At 35.8% G+C, this 23,161-nt stretch overlaps 2 protein-coding genes across 3 annotated transcripts; one reads left to right on the top strand and one right to left on the bottom strand.

The window, feature by feature from the left end:
• The first annotated feature begins 6,409 nt into the window (after nucleotides 1-6,409).
• Nucleotides 6,410-12,758, top strand: LOC104245216 (uncharacterized). 2 transcript variants are annotated; one of them, XM_009800794.2, is made up of 4 exons: nucleotides 6,410-6,604; nucleotides 8,165-8,846; nucleotides 8,969-9,028; nucleotides 12,127-12,758. In XM_009800794.2, exons 2-4 carry the CDS (start codon nucleotides 8,214-8,216, stop codon nucleotides 12,535-12,537), a joined length of 1,104 nt encoding a protein of 367 aa, XP_009799096.1. In that variant the 5' UTR covers nucleotides 6,410-6,604; nucleotides 8,165-8,213; the 3' UTR covers nucleotides 12,538-12,758. The 2 variants fall into 2 exon arrangements, with proteins under 2 accessions (XP_009799096.1, XP_009799095.1); XM_009800793.2 differs by having other exon boundaries at nucleotides 6,492-6,604; nucleotides 7,966-8,846.
• A 1,235-nt stretch (nucleotides 12,759-13,993) lies between these two features.
• LOC104245217 (gibberellin 2-beta-dioxygenase 6-like) lies at nucleotides 13,994-17,769 on the bottom strand. The gene is made up of 3 exons (XM_009800795.2): nucleotides 17,268-17,769; nucleotides 15,981-16,302; nucleotides 13,994-14,289 (listed from the first exon to the last, which is right to left on the bottom strand). Exons 1-3 carry the CDS (start codon nucleotides 17,723-17,725, stop codon nucleotides 14,059-14,061), a joined length of 1,011 nt encoding a protein of 336 aa, XP_009799097.1. The 5' UTR covers nucleotides 17,726-17,769; the 3' UTR covers nucleotides 13,994-14,058.
• Between the last annotated feature and the right edge of the window lie 5,392 nt (nucleotides 17,770-23,161).

Here is a 23,161-nt window from a genome sequence, read left to right on the forward strand (position 1 = left end):
TCTTTCATTTTTGCGTTCCTTTTGTTTTGGCGATTTTGACCTTTACCGTCTTTTTCTACCCCCTCCCCCCCCCCCCCCCTTTTTTTTTGCTTTCAGACGTACATGGTGGAGATCGAAAGCGCTCGCAGGGCCGACACTCGGGCTAAGATTTTATTGATGATGTTAGAGAAGTATTGGTGCTATCGCAATAGGTGTCGTGGGATGAACGAACGGCTCAAGGCAAATGCCGGTAATCAATCTCTCGGCGAGGAGTTGGAGAAGAGGGATCGGGAGCTGATGCAGGCTATTCGTAGGAATAGCGAGCTTGAGAAGCAACTTCGTGTAAAGGATAAAGAACTTGAGCTGGGAAAGGGGATCGCCGCAGAGTGTGAGCATCTTCAGGCGAAGGTGCAGTCGTTGCAGTCCGAGTTGGATCAGAACACCATTAGAGTCGAGGCTTTGGGTGCTGAGTGGATAGGGAAATTAGCTGAGCTGGAGAGGAAGGTCTCCGAGTTAGAGAGTGCCGAAAGTGCTAGGGCGTCGGCTTCAGCGAGGTCTGCGGCATTGGAGGACATTATCAGCGTCCTTCAATCCGATCAGGAGTTAGAGAGGGCGACGGCTACGCTTAGGGAAGCGAGGCTCGAAGGGCGCATTGGCGAAATTGACCGAGAAGCTTCAGCCTTGGGGGATTGGGTCACCGTTCCTGAAGCCGAAAAGGCGCAGTTGTTGGCCTAAGTTGAATCTACCTCCGCTGTTGTTCCTCGCCATCTGCACAAGCTCTAGGTCCATGCCGAAGTCCAGGGGGACATTTATAAGAGTTTGTGGGAAGTGGGAAATGTTTCTAAGGTCACTTATGAAGGAGTTCGGGCGAAGGCACGAGAGGCTCGTGTTAACTGTGGTTATGATCCCGCGATACCGGAGGCCGGTGAGGATGTTGACACTGAGGGGGAGTTTCCTGGAGATGGTGATGAGGAGAACGGCGGTGATGGCGCCGAGTAAAAAAAGTTGTTATCTTTGTTGTCCTTTCTTGTTTGTCGTTGCTTGTGTTGTTGCCTTCTCTTCTCTTCTTTTTTTTAAATTTTGTACTGGACCGGTTTTAGCCGTGTATAATCTGCGGCCATTTGCACAACTGTTTAAATAAAGGAGTTTTCATCGTTGTACGTCCTTTGTATCTCTCCCCCTTTCGCTTTACAAACCTTTGGCGTAAACTTTCGGATCTCCGTATGGTGGATTCCTGATTTTTTAGGGAAACCAATTTTAACCGAACTGAGTAAGACTTCATCGTGAGTCCGAACGGAGGCTTATTCGATTTGCCTATTTGGGGCGGAATCGACTGTTGACTCATTGCTTTAAGTAGATTCGTCTTTGACCCAAATGAGTTTATATTATAAGTTTGTTGTTTTGGACGAACTTAGTCTTGACTTGAGTCGTTCGTGTGGGATCAAACTGTCATTGATCCGGGTGAAGTCGCTTCTCTTATTTATTTTTATACACATCCGAGCGAGGTCGAACTTGGAGTTTGTAGCCAAATCAATTTTTTTTTAATAAGTAGATTAAAGAAAGCACAACGGCGGCCGATAGATGCAAAGATATTATTGAGTTCTAGCGAGGTCGAACTTTTCCTTAGAATGGTCCTTTGCCGTGGGGATGTTTCGAGCTAACGTCGAAATATTATCCTGCTATAGTTCAAACGAGGTCGATCTCCCCTTTTCATTTGGCGATGGCCCTTGGCCGTAAGGGTGTTATTTCGAGCTAGCGTCGAATATTATCCTGTTTCGACTCGAACAAGGTCAAATTTCCCTTTCATTTGGCGATGGCCTTTGGCTGTAAGGGTGTGATTTCGAGCTGACATCAAAATGTTAACCAATATGATTTGAACGAGGTCAAACTCTTCTTCTTGGCGATGGTCCTTGGCCGTAGGGGTGTTATTTCGAGCTGACATCGAAATGTTAACCCAATATGATTCGAACGAGGTCGAACTCTTCTTATTGGGTCCTTGGCCGTAGGGGTGTTATTTCGAGCTAAAGTCGAAATGTTAACCCAACATGATCCGAACGTGGTCAAACTCTTCTTCTTGGCGATGGCCCTTGGCCATAGGGGTGTTATTTCGAGCTAACATCGAAATGTTAACCCAATACGATTCGAACAAGGTAGAACTCTTCTTATTGGCGATGACCCTTGGCCATAGGGGTTTTATTTCGAGCTGACGTTGAAATGTTAACCCAATATGATTCGAACGAGGTCGAACTCTTCTTATTGGCAATGGCCCTTGGCCGTAGGGGTGTTATTTTGAGCTAACATCAAAATGTTAACCCAATATGATTCGAACGAGGTCGAACTCTTCTTCTTAACGATGGCCCTTGGTCGTAAGGGTGTTATTTTGAGTTAACGTCATAATATTAACCCAATATGATTCGAATGAGGTCGAACTCTTCTTATTAGCGATGGCCCTTGGCCGTAGGGGTGTTATTTCAAGCTGACATCAAAATTTTAACCCAATACGATTCGAACGAGGTCGAACTCTTCTTCTTGGCGATGGCCCTTGGCCGTAGGGGTGTTATTTCGAGCTGACGTCGAAATGTTAAACCGATATGATTCGAACGAGGTCGAACTCTTCTTATTGACAATAGCCCTTGGCCTTAGGGGTGTTATTTCGAGTTGACGTCGAAATGTTAACCCAATATGATTCGAACGAGGTCGAACTCTTCCTATTGGCGATGGACCTTGGCAGTAGGTGTGTTATTTTGAGCTGACGTCGAAATGTTAACCCAATATGATTCGAACGAGGTCGAACTCTTCTTCTTGGCGATGGCCCTTGGCCGTAGGGGTGTTATTTTGAGCTGATGTCGAAATGTTAACCCAATATGATTCGAACGAGGTCGAACTCTTCTTATTGGCGATGGCCCTTGGCCATAGGGGTGTTATTTCGAGCTGACGTCGAAATGTTAACCCAATACAATTTGAACAAGGTAGAACTCTTCTTATTGGCGATGGCTCTTGGCCGTAGGGGTGTTATTTCGAGCTGACATTGAAATGTTAACCCAATATGATTCGAACAAGGTCGAACTCTTCTTCTTGGCGATGGCCCTTGGCCGTAGGGGTGTTATTTCGAGCTGACGTCGAAATGTTAACCCGTTATGAGTCCCAAGTTTTGGAGAGTTTGGGGTGTCCTCTGGGGGAGTCCCAGTTTTGCTTACCCTCTGTGTTTCCTGGGTGAATCCCAGTTTGTTTAATTTTTTTTATATTGGAGAGTGCAATGTCAGAGAGTATAGATCGTTGCTATTGTGCTAACATCCATTTCATGCATATATTGGAATTTCCCTGTCTAGTTCCTTCATCGTCAGGCCTGGAGGGCTCGTCAGTAGGCAGGGCGATGAATTATCCCTCGAACCTGGTGACGTCCCCCTTATTGCCTCGTTCAAAACCTCCCCGAGAAAACCCAATGGGGACAACACCTGGATGTGGGAAAGGGAGTACCACTCAAGGGACGTCGTTTTCTAGAAGTTGAAGTGTGAGATGGGCGATATTCCAGTTATCCCGTAGCAGTTTTCCTTCCATTCTCTTGTTGGGATGCTCTTTTGCTCGCTTGCCCATGTGGCGCTTGTGTTTCTGTTCAAGCAAACAACATAAAGTAAACCAAAATGAGATTTTCCTTACCTCAATCCAATGAGTCGATGAACGAGGGTAGCCTTATGGCATCGCTTGTTCCATCTGGCGTTTAAATGGTTGATGGATTGGTAACTTTTAGATTCGGGGGCCATATTCGGCTCTCCTTTCTTTTTTTGAAAATGCCCTAGCTCCGCGTGGGTTGGGTTTGCTTTAGCTTGTTCATGGATCATCCGGTGTAGGGGTGGATTGTCAGAGTAGGGCAGGGTATGCCCGTTCTTTTGTAGGATTGCGCAGCAGGTGTCGTCTCCTCTTGTGGGTTTTGCGTGGGTATTGGTTGTAACTTCTGTTTTTATGTAGCATCATGATCTAGATTAGTAAATGAGGTTTATTTATCACTCTTTCTGGTGGGTGATTATGTTTCACCGATTTTGGATTTGAAGGAGATTAAAGAATTTGGCTAAGAAATCCCCACAGATGGGCGCCAAATTGTTTGAACAAAAAAGTTTGTGAATATTTTGTCAACCTCAATTATCGATAATAAAGAAAGTAAATCTTATCTTCCACATAATCAACTTCAGATCTACAAGTATATAATGAGAAAAAATGAAAGGTAGGAGCATCTCATATTTATTAATGTCATAATCTTGTCCCTCCTAAGAGAAAAAATGAGCTTACATAAAAATAGAAATTGTAGGAAAAAGAGTCAAGAGAAAGGATCCCCATTTCCAGGAATTTCCCCCTCTATATATAGCTTCTGAAATCTTTCATTCAGTGGTCTTTGACTAACATGACCCTCTGCAACGGTCCTCCTCATTGTTGCTTAAGCACAGTAACATCCTTGGCACATGTTGACGATGACTTGACCCCAAGGTCGGTCGCGGTACCTTTCACTATTTCGCCACCTAGATAAGATCCCGGCTCGATCGACTGCTATGGTCAGATTTTGACCTATACAAAGAGGAGAAGGCACAAATGCTCAATTATCATAGTGAAAAATTAGCCGTTGCCGTTGCACAATGTTCCATCCGGGGACTAACTCATGTGATAAAATATTTAAGGATTTGTGAGATTATCATGCTGTAATCAAACTCATATCAAAGACAAGAAATAGTAATTTGTCTTTGATTAATATATTGACGGCTTAACATAGACCATTGCCCAAAAGATAAAAAAATAGTAATAATCTTTCTTAATATTAACACGAATAAACAGTAAATGTGTTAGATTTGCATGTAATTAAAAAAAAATTATTTTTAACAATAATATATTGATAGTAAACCCATTTACTTATTGGGTAGGTTAGATGAGTACTTGGGTCATGGGTTAAATAGATTTTATTATTAAAAAATAAATTTTTAATATGGCATGGTATAATATATTGATAGTAAACCCATTTACTTGTTGAGTAGGTTAGATGGGTACTTGGGTCATGAGTCAAATAGATTTTATTATTAAAAAATAAAATTTTAATATGACATCATATGCTAAATATGCGCTTTTATTTTTTGAGTCAAAAGGTAATTGTTGGGTGATTTTATTGTCCTAAATAAAATAAAAGTGGCTTTGATAGTTTATTCTCATAAATTGGTTGACCATCCAAGGAATTTACTCGCTAGCTTATGATAGACCACAAAAAACCTCCCCACAATTCAGGTTCTCTCTTTGAACAATCGAGACAGCGTCTTAAGAAAAAAATCTTATAACTTACTTACATCCAAAAGAAATAGAGGCCGACCTGGTGGGTATTTTTATCGTTGAATTTTTTTATGTATTTAATAAAATTTAAGAATAATAGAAAAATATATGTATTAAGCCTTATAATATATGATAATTCCAAACACTAAGCGGATGATTTGTAAAAAGAGAATAAAAGAAAAGAACAAAATCATTCTACAGGAACTATGTGGATTGATTTGTAAAAAGTTAACTCTAATATTTTAAATTGTGTATCACAATTGAAATTCTCAAAAGAAGTTTACTAAGTACCCCAACAACAACAACAACAACAACAACAACCCAGTATAATTCCACTAGTGGGGTCTGGGGAGGGTAATAGGTACGCATACCTTATCCCTCCCCCGAGGGGCAGAGAGACTGTTTCCAGGAGACCATCGGCTCAAGAAAGCGACAAGAGACGATATATTAGTATTATCCATAGATTCAATATAAAATAATATAAAACAAAATAAAATAACATATCATAACATAAAATAAAAATAACAACAGTATAAGAAATATAGGAAGTACGAAAAAAATGGAAGATATAATACACTCTTCCGTCTTCGTGTATTTTAAAATAAAATATTTATAGTTTTCATATTATAAAAATCTTACAAAAATATTAATATAATGCTATATTCATTTTACTAGGATGTTAAGTATTTAGTTTAGAAAAATTATAAAGTATACAATATAATTATAAAAAATAAATTTTAAAATAATTTAAACTTTTTATGTATTTAATTTTATGAATTTAAGAGGATAACTATTTTTTTGGAAATATTTAGCTATCCTTTTAATTAAATAAATAAACTTTTTTTGAAACATGTACTCTTCAAATCTCTTAAATAAGACATGACATCGTATTATTTATACTATTTTATTAGGAATAAATCTCATACATTTAAACACGTAAGTATTTGCATTTTGTTTTGCATAATAATATTTTACTATATAAAATTTCTTATTTTTATTTAGTTTAGTTATTTGTTTTTTCACTTTAAACTATCTTAAGTTTACTTAGTTAATAAAGTTTTCGTGTGTAGGATTTCTATTATGTACGGGGGTTCAAATTCATTTAGAAAAATAAGGATAACATAAATTCTATTCTATAGTATTGGAGGTGTAACAAATTATAGGGCTGCAATATTATACCCCACTAATTTCTTTTCAACATCGTTATACTAAGTGACGTCTGCAATTAAACTAGGCCGACGGATCCAGCCTCCGGTGAACCAGCCGGCACTTTCTCCCGTCGAATCAAATCGCCGGCAACTTCACTGCCCTCACAGCACAGGTACGGCTCTTCTTCCACTTGTTCTGCGGGTACTATCTATGTTTATCAATCAATTTTTGAGCTCATTCTCCTTCTCCGACAAATAAATTCAAAAATTTGCTCGAATAGAGAATTCGCCAATTAATTGCAATTTTTTAGAATTCCTTTTCTTGTGGATTTTTCTGCAAGTAGAATTACTTTTCAGGATTTTAAGTTAGTTCATGCAGAGTACCACTATACACTATTACTTTGTGATAGCAGGTCAATAGTCACCATTTAATGACTACCATAAATATTTGAGTTTATGTTGTTCACTTTAAGCAATTTTACACCATCATGTCACCCATGGTAAATACTTACCTGCTCCCGGTAAATACACCAATGAATATTAGACATATGTCTTGCATATACACTTTTTAATACTTAATCATGGTTAAGTGATATGCAATTTTACTTTAATTTGTTGATTCTTAAAGTTAATTATTTAGTTAGGTGTAAACACCAGGCATGGATAAGCATACGTAGTGCAGCATGTATCATGTCTTATTTTTATGATTGCAAATCTCGCACTTTAAGGAGGCTTACATGCAGATATCCTTTGGGCGACCTGATGGTGTAAATAATTCTGTACGCAGACGGTGTATATAACTTTAAAAAAGTTTTAGTATAGCTAAGAGAGTACAATAAATTACATGGTTGTGTAAAAAATGTTTACATTCTCAGTGCATAGAAATTGAACGCTGAACCTATAATTTCTAAATCGATGTCCAAATACTTAATCAGCCCTTGTTTCTTGGCTGGACTTTTATGTAAATGAGTAAATCGTTGAAATTTTGGTGCTATTTTGCTTTATTTTGTTGTTGTCTTTGTGATTTCTGCTTTCATGTGATTTAGTATAGCTAAGAGAGTACAACAATGTGATTGATTTCATATATATCATCTTATAAAGTTGATAGTTGGTTCTGCTTATTTTTGTGAATTATGAGCGAAGAAAAGAAGTAGAGCAGCTGCAGACAAACTTATTAGTCTTTGGACTCTATTATTAAAGAAGCTTAATGGACCAGTTTGGTAGGTACTAGAAGTAATAGTTGTAAGAAAATATTTTCTAGAAAGGTTTTGCATTTTCAAGAGTTTGCGCAGATGAAACAACTCGAAGAAAAATCTTGTAGATTATGTGTGAAGTTACAATTTTGAAAAAATGTTATGCAGAAATTTCGAAAATTTTAACATTTCTCTTCAAAGTATATGGTTCTAAGACTTATTCTTTGGTGCTTATCAATAATATTTCATATGGAATTTTCCTATAATAAAGCCCAAAGTTTCTGGTTGAAGCTTCATCATCCGAAAGAGAATTCATTTTCTCCTTTTGTCTATTTTTATAGGGTGCATTTTGAAGAAGGTGAATGCTTAAATTCATCATTCTTTTTAGTGGAAAAATATATCTTGAGCTGATGAAAGTTGTGTCACTTCACCACCATGTATAAGCTGGTGCAAGCTGATTGAGTTGTTTTCAATACAGCTTTTAGCTTGAATATTCTGAGCGTCCCCCTTTTTGTCGACTGAGTAGCTTTAGCTTTACAGGAAATTCATTTACTGGATGTAATTCTGCAAAAGAAAAATAAAAGAAATAATGGATGATCGGATTGTTCTTGACAAGGGTCAGAAAAGGCAGTTGCCTCAGTGGATGTTTGCTACATCTGCTGCTGATCAAGTGAAGAAAAAAGTCAAAACTGATCATGTAGACAGTAATAATAATAATACAGAGGAGGAAATTGTCACACAGAAGCGCAGCAGGTTGAAAAACAGAAAGACTAAGGACAAAAAGGAAGCATTCACTGGGGAATCTTCCACAAAGATTTCAGTATGCCAGACAACAAAAAGAAGCAGAAGAAAGTTAAACCTATCAAATGATGATTGTAATGATGAAAGCGGTTTAATGGGGAGTGAACGTGACCGGATGAAGGTAAATGGTAATGGAACGTTGCCTATGTTGAGAAGACAGAAACAAAAAATGAAGAATTCCAAGATTGAGGGAGGTGAGATGGAAGAGTCAAAAACAAAAGCAAGTGATAGAAGTGGCTTAAGGAAGAGAAAATGCAGCAGCGTGAAGGATAATTCTAATGAAGCTGGCCCTAGTTTAAGGAGGCAGAAACTGAAAGTAAAAACTTCCAGGAAGGAGAATTGTGCCGATGTTGAAGAGTCAACACCAAAAACAGATGATGAGGATTTGACTGTTGAAGATCTACTGAGCATAGCGGAAGAGGTGATCTGCTAAGATCTCTTGAGGTCTCCAAAACAATTCTTCAGTTTTACCATCTAAAAGTAATGATCACATTTGGCCAAGAAATGTGGTATCACAGATAATTTTACTGTTCATTTTTGCAGTATGCTGGGGATTCTGATGAAGATTTGACTGTTGAAGATTTACTGAGCATTGCTAAGGAGGTGATTGTTGTTACTTAAATCCTTTAGTTTTGGATCATCTGAATTATTTACTAAAGCTTTACTTGCTATTTAAAATTAGTGGAACTACTTAGATTATTATTTAAAATAGGGAACTAGGCTATTAATCTGTGGCATCTCATTGAATGTGTTTGCAACTAATTTTCAACATATGAAAAATAAACTGCAATCACAAAATAAGAGAAATATTTTTACTAATCAATTGTGAGTACAATTATGTTTCTCCCTTGATTCTTCTCTCCTGATTATCTCCGTGATTCGAGGGTTGAAGCTGCGTATTTCTCGAATGTAGGATGATGCAGACCTCCTAGGGATATATTTGATCTCCAGCTTCTTGAACTATTTGATTGTCAAAAAGTATCCGGCCATATTTTGATCTCTTCGTGAATATCCCAAGAGTTTATGGGATTTTGAGACACCTCTTCAAGAGAATGTGTATTCCTTTATATAGGTGTGAGTTAGGGTTTAGGGTAGAGTAATCTCCAAGAAACCCTAAGAGACTCTTAGGATTTCAAGAGTCATGTAGTATCTTTAATTTAGGATTTGGCTTGATCCCTTAAAATTTCGAGTCTACAAATACCCCCTACTTCAAGGTTTGTCGGGGTATAGGCTTGCCGAAACTTTAAGACGAGACTTGAAGTACTCGACCATCGCAACAAATGGTTTTGAAACTTGGAGTTTTCGATTTACAGGAGGAAGAAATGAAGGGCAGAACTAGTCCCACCGGGCGTGCCAATTTGTTTGCAACTAATTTTCAACATATGAAAAATAAACTGCAATCACAAAATAAGAGAAAAATATTTTTACTAATCAATTGTGAGTACAATTATGTTTCTTTTTTGATTCTTCTCTCTTGATTATCTCCGTGATTCGAGGGTTGAAGCTGCGTATTTCTCGAATGTAGGATGATGCAGACCTCCTGGGGATATATTTGATCTCCAGCTTCTTGAACTATTTGATTGTCAAAAAGTATCCGGCCATATTTTGATCTCTTCGTGAATATCCCAAGAGTTTATGGGATTTTGAGACACCTCTTCAAGAGAATGTGTATTCCTTTATATAGGTGTGAGTTAGGGTTTAGGGTAGAGTAATCTCCAAGAAACCCTAAGAGACTCTTAGGATTTCAAGAGTCATGTAGTATCTTTAATTTAGGATTTGGCTTGATCCCTTAAAATTTCGAGTCTACAAATACCCCCTACTTCAAGGTTTGTCGGGGTATAGGCTTGCCGAAACTTTAAGACGAGACTTGAAGTACTCGACCATCGCAACAAATGGTTTTGAAACTTGGAGTTTTCGATTTACATGAGGAAGAAATGAAGGGCAGAACTGGTCCCACCGGGCGTGCCAATTTGTTTGCAACTAATTTTCAACATATGAAAAATAAACTGCAATCACAAAATAAGAGAAAAATATTTTTACTAATCAATTGTGAGTACAATTATGTTTCTTTTTTGATTCTTCTCTCTTGATTATCTCCGTGATTCGAGGGTTGAAGCTGCGTATTTCTCGAATGTAGGATGATGCAGACCTCCTGGGGATATATTTGATCTCCAGCTTCTTGAACTATTTGATTGTCAAAAAGTATCCGGCCATATTTTGATCTCTTCGTGAATATCCCAAGAGTTTATGGGATTTTGAGACACCTCTTCAAGAGAATGTGTATTCCTTTATATAGGTGTGAGTTAGGGTTTAGGGTAGAGTAATCTCCAAGAAACCCTAAGAGACTCTTAGGATTTCAAGAGTCATGTAGTATCTTTAATTTAGGATTTGGCTTGATCCCTTAAAATTTCGAGTCTACAAATACCCCCTACTTCAAGGTTTGTCGGGGTATAGGCTTGCCGAAACTTTAAGACGAGACTTGAAGTACTCGACCATCGCAGCAAATGGTTTTGAAACTTGGAGTTTTCGATTTACATGAGGAAGAAATGAAGGGCAGAACTGGTCCCACCGGGCGTGCCAATTTGTTTGCAACTAATTTTCAACATATGAAAAATAAACTGCAATCACAAAATAAGAGAAAAATATTTTTACTAATCAATTGTGAGTACAATTATATTTCTTTTTTTATTCTTCTTCCTCCTGTGGATTTGATATCTAGCTTTTTGAACTATTTGATTGTCAAGAAGTATCCGACCATATTTTGATCTCTTTGTGAATATCCCAATAGTTTCTGGGATTTTGAGACACCTCTTCAAGGGAATGTGTATCCCTTTATATAGGTGTGAGTTAGGGTTTAGGGTAGAGTAATCTCCAAGAAACCCTAAGAGACTCTTAGGATTTCAAGAGTCATGTAGTATCTTTAATTTAGGATTTGGCTTGATCCCTTAAAATTTCGAGTCTACAAATACCCCCTACTTCAAGGTTTGTCGGGGTATAGGCTTGCCGAAACTTTAAGACGAGACTTGAAGTACTCGACCATCGCAACAAATGGTTTTGAAACTTGGAGTTTTCGATTTACAGAAGGAAGAGATGAAGGGCAGAACTGGTCCCACCGGGTGTGCCAATTTGTTTGCAACTAATTTTCAGCATATGAAAAATAAACTGCAATCACAAAATAAGAGAAAAATATTTTTACTAATCAATTGCGAGTACAATTATGTTTCTCCCTTGATTCTTCTCTCCTGATTATCACCGTGATTTGAGGGCTGAAGCTGCATATTTCTCGAATTTAGGATGATGCAGACCTCCTGGGGATATATTTGATTACCAGCTTCTTGAACTATTTAATTGGCAAGAAGTATTCGGCCATATTTTGATCTCTTTGTGAATATCCCAAGAGTTTATGGGATTTTGAGACACATCTTCAAGGGAATATGTATTCCTTTATATAGGTGTGAGTTAAGGTTTATGGTAGCGTAATCTCCAAAAAATCCTAATAGACTCCTAGGATTTCAAGAGTCCTGTAATTTAAGATTTAATTTAAGATTTGCTTGATCCCTTAATATTTCGAGTGTAGAGAATGATTTGTAAAAGATATATATTGTCTCAGGGTTTTTGTTGTTTGGTATAACAGTTGCTGTTTCACTTCTGTAGTAAATATGAGACGTTGGTTGTTATCTTTTTTTTCCCTTCCCTGGCAGTATGTGAATGAGAATGAGCAAGCTGCATCAGGCAAAGGAAAAAGTGGTCCAGTGGAGGATGTTATTTCCATGTCAACAGGCTCGTTAAATTGCAGTGAATTGGACAATCAATCTTTGAGAAGAGACGAAAGACATTCTGATAGTATTCCAATTACAGAGACAAGAGTTGAAGATGCTCCTCCTAAGGTTAACATGTCCGAGAATCCTACTCAAGACATGTTAGATGTGTTTTTGGGCCCTTTGTTGAAGAAAACTCATGAGGAGAAGAGAGTTGAACTAGTTAGAGAAGACATGATGAGTTTAGCTCACGATCTAAACAAGAAAAACCAGAGCGATCCTTCTGAGGGTCACCCAGTTTTGGTAAAGAAGAAGAGTAGTCTCAAGGACAAGGTAGCTCTGCTTCTTGACTAATAGTTGTGAAGGTAATTAGGTAGAGGATTTGGAAGAATAAACTTGATCAAATATAATTTATCTAATTTCACCCAAGCATTCACTTGTTTACTTATAAATCCCACGACAGAGTATTTGTTTATTTGTAGATTCTTCATAGTAGTATTTTCTTTATCTCATCGTTGTACAGTAACTATGAAAACTTGATTCCCAGTTATACGAAAAAATGTTTTTCCATGTAAATGAATGAACTTAGAGAAAGAAGCCTCAATAGCTGTGCATTATATTTTTGTCAACTATACCATAATTTTATGTCAGAGTTAGCTACGGGAGTGAAATCACATTCTTCATCCTGCTGATGAAGAACTTCATGTGATGACTGATGATCTTATTGAATACAGAAATTTCTATTTATCAATGTGGTCAAACATCAAACTGATTCTTTAGACACGTATGTTGTGATCAGGGGCGGATGTAGTGTATTACCGACCGGTTCAATTGAACACATAACTTTTGACGCGGAGTAAGATTTAAAAAAATCATTAAAATTGCAAAAATATATAGTAGATATGTACCCCATAACTTTAAAAATATGATGGGTTTAATGCTAAAAACTTTAAAAATTAAACTCATAGAGTTTAAATCTTGGATATGCTTCTGGTGGTGATTTGGCAAGTGGTTGTTCTCAAGTTTCATTTGTAAGTAGGTGGCCTGCTTGATATTTTAAGATAGCTGAGACAGGACTGTAAAATGCATGAAATAGCAAGTTTTGGTGATCTGAAATTTATGTAAATGAGTGGCTTAATCTACCTTGTGATTGCTTTTCGTTTTATACATCTCTTGGTCGGGTAATTCGGATAGATCTTTACAAAAACAACTCTGCCTCGCGTCAAACAAGATGGAGTCGATTATATAAATCTTCACTTACCATATTAATTAGGATATATCTTTATTTATGGATCTTGTTTTAGAGCGCCTCAGTGTGAAACAAGTTGGAGTCAATTGTATGAATTCTCACAGACCACGTTACTTCGGATATATTTTTATTTATGGATTTGGCCTAGCAAAACGCAACAATTTGAAAGTGTCTAAATGATGGAAGTGGAAATTTTAGGAATCTGTACAACATAGTGAAAGATTAAACAATAGGGATGGTAAAAGGTAACTCTTATATTTATTCATCAAACTTAGAACAATTGCAAACAACATAGTACAAAAGTAATCTTTACTCTCCCTTTCTAATGTACGCGCCTATGACATAACGTCTCCATTCACTTTCCTCTCCCAAACAAAAAAAAGTACACAAAAGGATCTCTCGTCTACCTTAATATTAAAACTATATAGGTCAATCAATCTATATATATATATATATATATATATATATATATATATATATATATATATATATATATACATATACTAATGAAATAGAACAAAAAAAAACTTTTCTTGTATCAACTCCCTCAAAATTGTGGTTTTCTTCTGGAATCTTAGGCCTCAAATATATGTTTTCTTTTTCTTTGCTCTTATCTGTGTAAAATGCTATAGACGAAATCTTGAGAGGCCTACTTTGTGTCCAATAAATTTGACATCTTGTTGAATCTGATATCTGTATTCTCCAAAGGTGAATTTCCTATAAATAGAGGGCTCTTTGCAGCTTCCAATTAAAGAATCATAAGAAGGGCAAAGGAAATAAGCAATTGAGAATCTCTCCATCTTTCCATTAGCCATCACTTTGTGTTCCACACTTTTATACACATCATTGCTCCAAGCCTGCATTTATTTTGATGTTGTAAATCATCAATGTATTTTGTCTATTAATGCAAAATAGTGTATTTTAGTAAAAGAACAAATATATTCTTAGCATAGTCAGAGGCATATACAAGATTTGAATATTGTGAGATCGAATACAAGATTTTAATTTATTGGTGTCAAAAGCTATAATTTATAATGTTCAAGCCAAAATTATTGAGTTCGGATGAACTCATAAGATGTAGGCTGGATCTGCCTTGAGCCGATTACTACAACTATTACAACTACAAAAACAACTTAGTTAATGTTTCTTTTCTTTAACCAAAATAAAGGACAAAAAGGAAAGATATAGAATTTGCGTGATTAATACAACAATAACGACCCAGTAAAATCCCACTAATGAGGTCTGGGAGGGTAGTGTGCGCAGACTTTACCCCTACCCCTTTTCCGAATGCATTTTCTTTAAAATAACTAAGATATCCAAACTATATTGTACACATTTCAATTATTTTACTAATTAAATGCAAAAACTTGGTGATGATTTGGAGATTAGCCACCAATCAAAGAGAAAATAAGTGTTTCCTCTTAGGCAAGTATGGACAAAATAGTCGTGTTTTTTTTGTCGATGGGGAAGGAATTGACTTTGTTGGGTACAATTCTTGGACAAATATAACATGCCAAAATTTAATTTTTCTACGTTGTTTTTGATCTGGGCTGATGATAATTTTATTTTTTTATATAATGACAATGAGATATTAGCGACTCTGGCAATTTGGGGAGAATATGGGTGAAAAAGAAAGTGGACTCTTGGTCATTGGTTCTGCAATTTCTTGACCAATTAAAAAGCATTTATAAAGAAATTGGACTTTTGGTTATTTATATAAAAAGGTGATAATGACATTTTCTAATGTCTTTTGTTGTAGTTTTCAGATATAAAAGTTTAATTATTTTAAAAAATTGAATCGATGTTTAAATTCAATCCAAGAATTAGACAATTTGACCCTGATATATTCAATTCTTTCACCTATTTGAATAGAGGAGTAATATCTTGGGAAAATGACACTATATATATAGACGCTGTAAAAATAATAGCCGAAAAAAATATAAAATTTATATATATATATATATATATATATACATTATGTATGTTATATACAAAAATTATACAAGTTTTATACACTTTTCAGCTACTAGATGTAAATAGTTTCTGGCGCGGGCTAAAAATAATAATACCCCTAATATCTTCTGGAAACAAAAAACTACTATCATTTGGTGGTGCATTCTTTTTTGCAATAAATATTTTTTTGAGCGTTAATTAAGTGTGACTCTTAAGGGAGAATAAAGATAGTTTAAACAAATATTTTTCACTTTTGTCACTCGCAAAATACTAAAAAAAAAAAACTAAAAACAAAACTACCCAATTTTTATTTTTTTTTAATAAACCAAGCGAGAGATTTCTTTCTTCTCGTTATTATTTCTCTCACTTCCTTATAACTTGAGACCATCAATCGATGGAAGGTAAGGTACTATATTAAATTAGGCGTTATTTTGCACGACTTAAACAGACTCTATACATGTGCGCGTGCCTATTTCGCTTTAGGAGATATCATGAGGTACTTTAACCAAGTCATCCTCACTTAGTCATTTCGCTCCATTAATTTCCAAAAAAAAAAAAAAAGTGATAGCCATATAAAATTGATAAAAAAGTGTACCTGAAAAAGATCTCCAATGTTGACAATAAGTGCATTTTGGTTAGGTTTGACAGCAACCCATTTGGAGTCTTTCATTAGTTGAAGTCCACCAACACGATCTTGATGTAAAATGGTCAAAAAATCACTATCTGTATGTGGTACTAATCCAAATATTTCTGGAGAAATTTGACAAGGTGGATAGTGATTGAGTCTAAGAAAACATGAACTCTCATTGCAAATTCCTTTGATTAGATTATCTCTTTGACCTAAGTTTCTTACAAGAACTCCAGCAAGTGATTTGGCTAGGTCTTGCATTGCAGCTGCATATTCCACCATCACTTCCCTATAAACAAAGAGTTGAAGAGACATTATATATCTAACCGAGTTTTAGACAAATTATAATGTTTTTATATCATCCGGTTGAGTTGACCTGTAACAATATGTAACTCTTACTAACATTGTTTAATACGATAACCTAAAAGATACATTAATAAACTACTATAACCGATACAGTTTAATGTTACTGAGTGTAAACATCCTTTACATTGTTAGTATATATAACTCCAATGTGAAAATCTTGATACTGGCCGGTCTTCAAATCCTACAACAATTTTCTACGGAGTACTATTTATGGACAACCTCCCCCCATCCCCCCCCCCCCAAACCTCCCACAACACACACACAAATATGAAGTGAAAATGTAAAACATACAATGGTTTAGGAAGAAAAGAAATAAAAATTTCTTTTAATATTATATAATATTCCTACAATATTCTCTCTGTCTCTCTCTTATATATAGTATCTCTGTCTCTCTCTTATATATAGTATGTAGTTTGCATGTGCATGTGTACTTTTATGAAGAATATTGGAAAAATGACACTGCATAGCCGTTGTAAAAATAATAGCCGAAAAAATGTATTAAATTTGTATAATTTTCGTATATAAATGTATATATATACAAAAATTATACACTTTTTTGACTACCAAATATAAATAATTTCTGGCACGAGCTCAAAGTGATAATACTCTAAGAATATTTACCATAATAATTAAAATAAGTAATCTATTTCTTCTAAATGTTTGAGGGGGGAAAACTAGACAAAGTAGTAAAGAGTGATATGAAAAATAAAAGGAGAAAGAGAAATGCCAAACTTGAATGAGACAAGGTGAAACTACCTAAGCTTATCAAAATTTTGTCTTCAAGTCCAGTTTGAAACTGTTTATTCTAAATTCGCCTCTAATTTTTTTATTTTTTTTAAGAATTGAACGAGAGGCGATAAAATTAATCTCTATCTAATTGATAATTACCTTAAAGTTGTGAACTCTCCATAACAATCAGCTTCTGAAATCTTTGTTAAAGGAATATGAAAAGCTTCTGACCAAGAAAATTGGTTAGGACAAGTAGCTGTTGAATTTCCCCATCTATAAGAATTATTTAAAATCCCACAATTAGCTTTCATTTGAAAAGGTGCCTTAAATAACTTCATTTGTTCTCTCCTCATTTTCCTAAGTAATTCAAGACTCACACCATGGTTCACAACTTGAAAAAAACCCCATTCAGATGAAGCCTTGGCTATGGCATTTTCGCAACTAATCTTTTGTCTCTCATCTTTACTTTTCAGACAGCTGAGATCTATCAGCGGAGGTTCACATTCTTCCATCATCAGTTTCGCGCTGAGGTTTGCCCCACCATCGTCGTGACTGTTAAGTCGTGAAAGCTTAGAGTAGTCATGTAAGAGAGGAGGATTCCAAGACTCTATCATCATTACTTTAGAAATATGTATAACTAAGTTTTGATCAAATTAAATTAATCGAGAAAAATAAGGAAGGAATAAGAAGAGTTGGGAGTTGGAACAAAGAGTACACATGGGGTATTTATATGGCTAAGTAGAGAGGAGGAAAAAGGAAGGAAAGTGTAGAAGGAGATAAGAGACAAAAAACCACAATGGGGAAAAAACAAGGGAAATTAAAACATCCTAATTCATGACAATTGTCACAATGAGAATGTATCTTCTTGAAATTGAGTTTTTTTTTTATCATATATGACTAATTCTTAGGCATCGAATAGAGAAAAAAAAGATGGACATATGGGGAAAAAATTTAGTTCATATGTTGAGATTTAACTTATGAGATATTAGGAAAACGAAGTTTCTAAGGCCACTTACATATTTGTTACTCTTTGATCCGTTTGGCCATGGAAAATTTTTCACCTTTTTTTCGAAATTAGTGTTCGGCCATAAAATTTTTAATTTTCACTTGAAGATGAATTTTGAAATTTTTCAAAAATTTTAAAAACTCCAAAAATCTTTTTTTCAAAATTTTTTCATTCAGATCACTCGCAAAAATTCAAGAACAAACCAAAATTATATTCATGTCCAAACACAACTCTAATTTTCAAATACTATTTATACTTGATTTTATATTTTATATTTTTTTAATTTTTTCAGAATTTTACAATTCTTATGTCTAAATTAAACGCCCACTTTATATATTCACAAACCAAAATCCTTATTAAAATTTTGATAAACTCTCTTTTGCACGATAAAGTATTGCAGTGCCTAAATATATTCCCTAAAGAGGAACTCTTTAAATGAATTATTTCTCTATGTGGAAAAAGGAGAAAGAGAAGTGTCAGATTCCAAAGAATTTTCACCGCAACGAGGAAATATATATGGGTCCTTTTGGCCATAAAAAAATTCATTTTTTTTTACTTTTCCGAATCAGCGTTTGGAGATAAAATTTTAAATTTCACTTGAAGTTGAAATTCGGAATTTTTAGAAAATTTAAAACTCCAAAAAAAAAAATTGAAATTTTCACTTTAAATCACTCATAAAAATTCAAAAAATAGCTCCAAATTATATTCATATCCAAACACAACTCTAATTTCACTAAAAAAAAATTACATGCTTTTTTTCTCAAATTTCACAATTCTTATGTCCAAACGCCCACATATTAATGTAAATTTGTTACTAAGGACGAATATTGTCTAATCGTGGACTTTATTCAGAACTCAAACTCGAGACTCAATTAAGCGTGAAGGATCCCACCCAACCATTCTATCAAATCTTTCGGTCGTTATGTAACAATGTGAATGCAAGCTTTTTCATGAAATGCTATTTTGTTTACTTTGTGATTTGTATTCTTTTGGATGTTAAGAAACAAAAATTCTGGCATTTGATAAAATAAGTCAGTCACACGTACGGCTGAATATTAAAGTAGGAAAAAGTCAATTTCTAGTACGAAAATATATTTGCTTTTTTATTTCTTGACTCATACATATATAGTTTAGACAAGAAAGTCACCACCGAATCAGGAAAAGTTAAATTTTCTTTGTCGTAATTAAAATGTCTTGTTATAAGTCAAAGTTAAGTACTTAAGTTTAACATGCATTGTCCAGTAAAATCGTAAGACAAGATACTATTTTTTTAGCAATCTCATGAGCAGGCGACCATATTAAATTAAAAAGATTTATTTTGTGCATCAAAAGAATTTTCACTACTATGAAGTATAATAATGTAATTCCTTAGAACATATTCTAAGAAAGATAATTTACCTAATCTTTGACTTTGCTGATATTGATGGCATTTAGTTTGAATCGTTGATATTGAATTTGCATTTAGAAGGATCTGGATTCTGTCGTAAAAATAGCACGGCCATTTGTCGGATTGGTAATCGAAAAATAATCATTGTTTGTCAAGTCATTAAAAATAGCCATTGTTTTGCTGAAACACGAAAAGTTCCAGCATAATATACAGGATTATGGAGCTCCTGCGTATAAACTTCCAGTACATTTTGTTGGAACTCCAGCACACAGAAAGTTCCAGCATAATATGTGGGATTATGGAGCTCCTGCATATAAACTTCTAGCATATTATGATGGAACTCCAACACATTATAAAATTCGAGCATATTTTGATGGAGCTCACATATAAAATATTCGAACTCTAGCATATTATGCTGGAATATTTTCCGATTCTTAAGAGTGTTTTTATTCAAATTTTATCTTTACATGAAAAGTGGCTAAATTTCTATTATTTTTGAAATTGTAGCTATTTTTAATTTAGCAGTTGTAAATACGGCCATTTCTGATTTTTACCCAATTCTGTCTGCTAATGGTTGTAAAGAAAAAAGGAAAAGAAACCCGACATAAATCAAGCGGTATGATGAAATGATTGAGATCCATCCACTTTTAAGAAAAAAATCTTGGGTTTGAGTCCGAAAAATAAAAAACCTTTTGTCATATGGAGTATTTTACTTTTAGTGGATTTTCTCGGAGTGAACTAAAATTAGTTAGACCAGTGAATTTTTGAATACTGGATAGCTAAACCTAAGAAAAGAAAAACAAAGCAAAAGAAATATTTGCCAGGCTTTTTCATGTAGTGCAACTTTGTGCATTTTGTGTTTTGTATTCTTTTGAAGGTAGAACGAGAATTTTGGAGTTCGATGAAAAAGTCAGCCACACGTACTGCTGAATATTTTAAAGTAGAAAAATAGTTGATGTGACGATCCGGTCAGTCGTCTCATGAGTTACCGCTCTGTTTTTCCTATTTCTGCTTCTTTATGCTTCGTAATCCGTGTTTTGTGGTATCGGGGTTGGTCGGATCGAGTCCGGAATAATTTTGGTAAGGTTTAAGACACTTAGTCTCTTTTAAGAAAGTTTAAGTTGGAAAAGTCAACCGGATATTGACTTATGTGTTAGAGGGCTCGGATGTGAGTTCCGATGGTTCGGTTAGCTTTGGGAGGTGATTTGGGACTTAGGAGCGTGATCGGAATGAGTTTTGGAGGTCCGGAGAATATTTAGGCTTGAATTGGCGAAGTTGATATTTTGGCGATTTTCGGTTGGTAGGCGAGATTTTGATATATGGGTCGGAATAGAATTCTGAGAGTTGCAATAGTTTCGTTGTGTTATTTGGGATGTGTGTACAAAATTTCAGGTCATTCGGACGTGGTTTGGTTGGGTTTTTTATCAAAAGCAGAATTTGAAAGATTTTAGAAACTTAGGCTTGAATCCGATGCGAATTTGGTGTTTTGATGTTGTTTTGAGCGTTCCGAAGGTTGGAACAAGTTTGAATGAGGGTATGGGATATGGTGGCATGTTTGGTTAAGGTCCCGAGGGCCTCGGGTGAGTTTCGGGTGGTCAATCGGACCATTTCATGTTTTGCAAAGTTGCAGAAAATTTATGTTCAGTGCTGCAGGCATTTAGCCTTCGCGTTCGCGAGGCAGGTGACACGTTCGCGAAGGGCTGCGAGGTTGTGCATCGCGCTCGCGAGTGTGTAGTCGTGTTCGCATAGAAGGAATTGAAAGGTCAAGCTTCAGTGGAAATTAACCCATCGCGTTGGCGATGGAAGGACCGTGTTCGCAAAGGTTCATCTGGGAAAAGCATCGCGTTCGTATGGGTTGTACCGCGTTCGCGTAAGAGGATTATGGTCAACATTATTTTTGTGCTTCGCGAACGCGTGGCTTTGATCGCGTTCGCGAAGAAGAAAATTAAGGCCTGGGCAGAATGTTTTTAACTCGTCTTGTCCGTTATTTTGGGGCTCATTTCCTCCATAGTTGATCGTTTTTGGAGATTTTTGAAGGAGATTGAAGAGGGGTTCAAGGGGAATCACTTGGAGGTAAGATTCTTGGACTTAAAACTCGATTATTATGTGAATTTCACCTAGAAAATCATGGAATCTAAACCTAAAATTGAAGTGCTAGGGCTTGAACTTGGAGACCAAACATTTGGGATTTGAAGGGTCATTTGTGGATGAATTTTGATGTTTTGATATGTATGGACTCGTGGGAAGATAAGGAATCTATTGGTGTAAAAAATTTTGAATTTCGAGATGTGGACCCGGGAGTCGGGTTTTGGTAATTTCGGGATTTGTACCCTTTATTGATTGTTTTCCAGATGAACCTTCGCGAACGCGGTCCTTACGTCGCGAACGCGATGGGTTAATTTCCACTGAAGCTTGACCTTTCAATACCTTCTATGCGAATGCGACTACACGCTCGCGAGCGCGATGCACAACCTCGCAGCCCTTCGCGAACGTGTCACCTGCCTCGCGAACGCGAAGGCTAAATGCCTGCAGCACTGAACAGAAATTTTTTGCAACTTTGCAAAACATGAAATGGTTCGATTGACCACCCGAAACTCACCCGAGGTCCTCGGGACCTCAACCAAATATGTCAACATATCCCATACCCTCATTCAAACTTGTTCCAACCTTCGGAACGCTCAAAACAACATCAAAATACCAAATTCGGATCAGATTCAAGCCTAAGTTTCTAAAATCTTCCAAATTCTGCTTTTGATCAAAAATCCAACCAAACCACGTCCGAATGACCAGAAATTTTGCACACACATCCCAAATGACACAACAGAACTACTGCAACTCTCGGAATTCCATTCCGACTCCTATATCAAAATCTCGCCTACCAATCGTAAATCGCCAAAATATCAACTTCGCCAATTCAACCCTAAATCTTCTCCGGATCTCCAAAACTCATTCCGATCATGCTCCTAAGTCCCAAATCACCTCCCGAAGCTAACCGAACCATCGGAACTCACATCCGAGCCCTCTAACACATAAGTCAATATCCGGTTGTCTTTTCCAACTTAAACTTCCTTAAAAGAGACTAAGTGTCTCAAACCTTACAAAAATCATTCCGGACTCGATCCGACCAACCCGATACCACAAAACACGGATTACGAAGCATAAAGAAACAGAAATGGGGGAAACAGAACGATAACTCATGAGATGACTGGCCGGATCGTCACAGTCAATTTCTAATATGAAAATATATTTGCTTTTTTATTTCTTGATACGTACATAGTGGAGACAAGGATATCATCGCAGAATCAGGAAAAATTGAACATTTTTTTGGTCGTAATTCGAATGTGTTGTTATATAAATTCAAAGTTAAGTTGAACATTGTCTGGAGTAAAATTAAGGCAAGTTACTACTTACTACTCTTTCTAAATAAAATTTGTATATTTAAAACTAGACAAACAAAAAAACAAGCTTTGTTGTTAAAAAAAAAAAAGGAAAATAAATTTGATTGTTTTAAAACAAATTTGGAACCTTCAGCATAAGGACGACTGTGTATACATTAGAGATAAAATTATGTGCCGGATAGATTTACTAAGGAGGGTAATACGTTACCTATCAAAAAGTTTCTTATTCCGATAACTCGAACATGATATATTATCTATTTTT

This window comes from Nicotiana sylvestris, chromosome 4 (genome assembly GCF_000393655.2).
Source record: "Nicotiana sylvestris chromosome 4, ASM39365v2, whole genome shotgun sequence".
Taxonomy (NCBI): Eukaryota; Viridiplantae; Streptophyta; class Magnoliopsida; order Solanales; family Solanaceae; genus Nicotiana; species Nicotiana sylvestris.

What these genes read in the sequence shown, in the direction of transcription:
- LOC104245216 (XM_009800794.2), top strand. Translation starts at nt 8,214, where the DNA reads ATGGATGATCGGATTGTTCTTGACAAGGGTCAGAAAAGGCAGTTGCCT. An exon ending in TACTGAGCATAGCGGAAGAG is followed by an intron (nt 8,847 to 8,968) that starts GTGATCTGCTAA and finishes TCATTTTTGCAG; the next exon opens with TATGCTGGGGATTCTGATGA. An exon ending in TACTGAGCATTGCTAAGGAG is followed by an intron (nt 9,029 to 12,126) that starts GTGATTGTTGTT and finishes CTTCCCTGGCAG; the next exon opens with TATGTGAATGAGAATGAGCA.
- LOC104245217 (XM_009800795.2), bottom strand. Translation starts at nt 17,725, where the DNA reads ATGATGATAGAGTCTTGGAATCCTCCTCTCTTACATGACTACTCTAAG. An exon ending in GGAGAGTTCACAACTTTAAG is followed by an intron (nt 16,303 to 17,267) that starts GTAATTATCAAT and finishes CTTTGTTTATAG; the next exon opens with GGAAGTGATGGTGGAATATG. An exon ending in ACATTGGAGATCTTTTTCAG is followed by an intron (nt 14,290 to 15,980) that starts GTACACTTTTTT and finishes AAATAAATGCAG; the next exon opens with GCTTGGAGCAATGATGTGTA.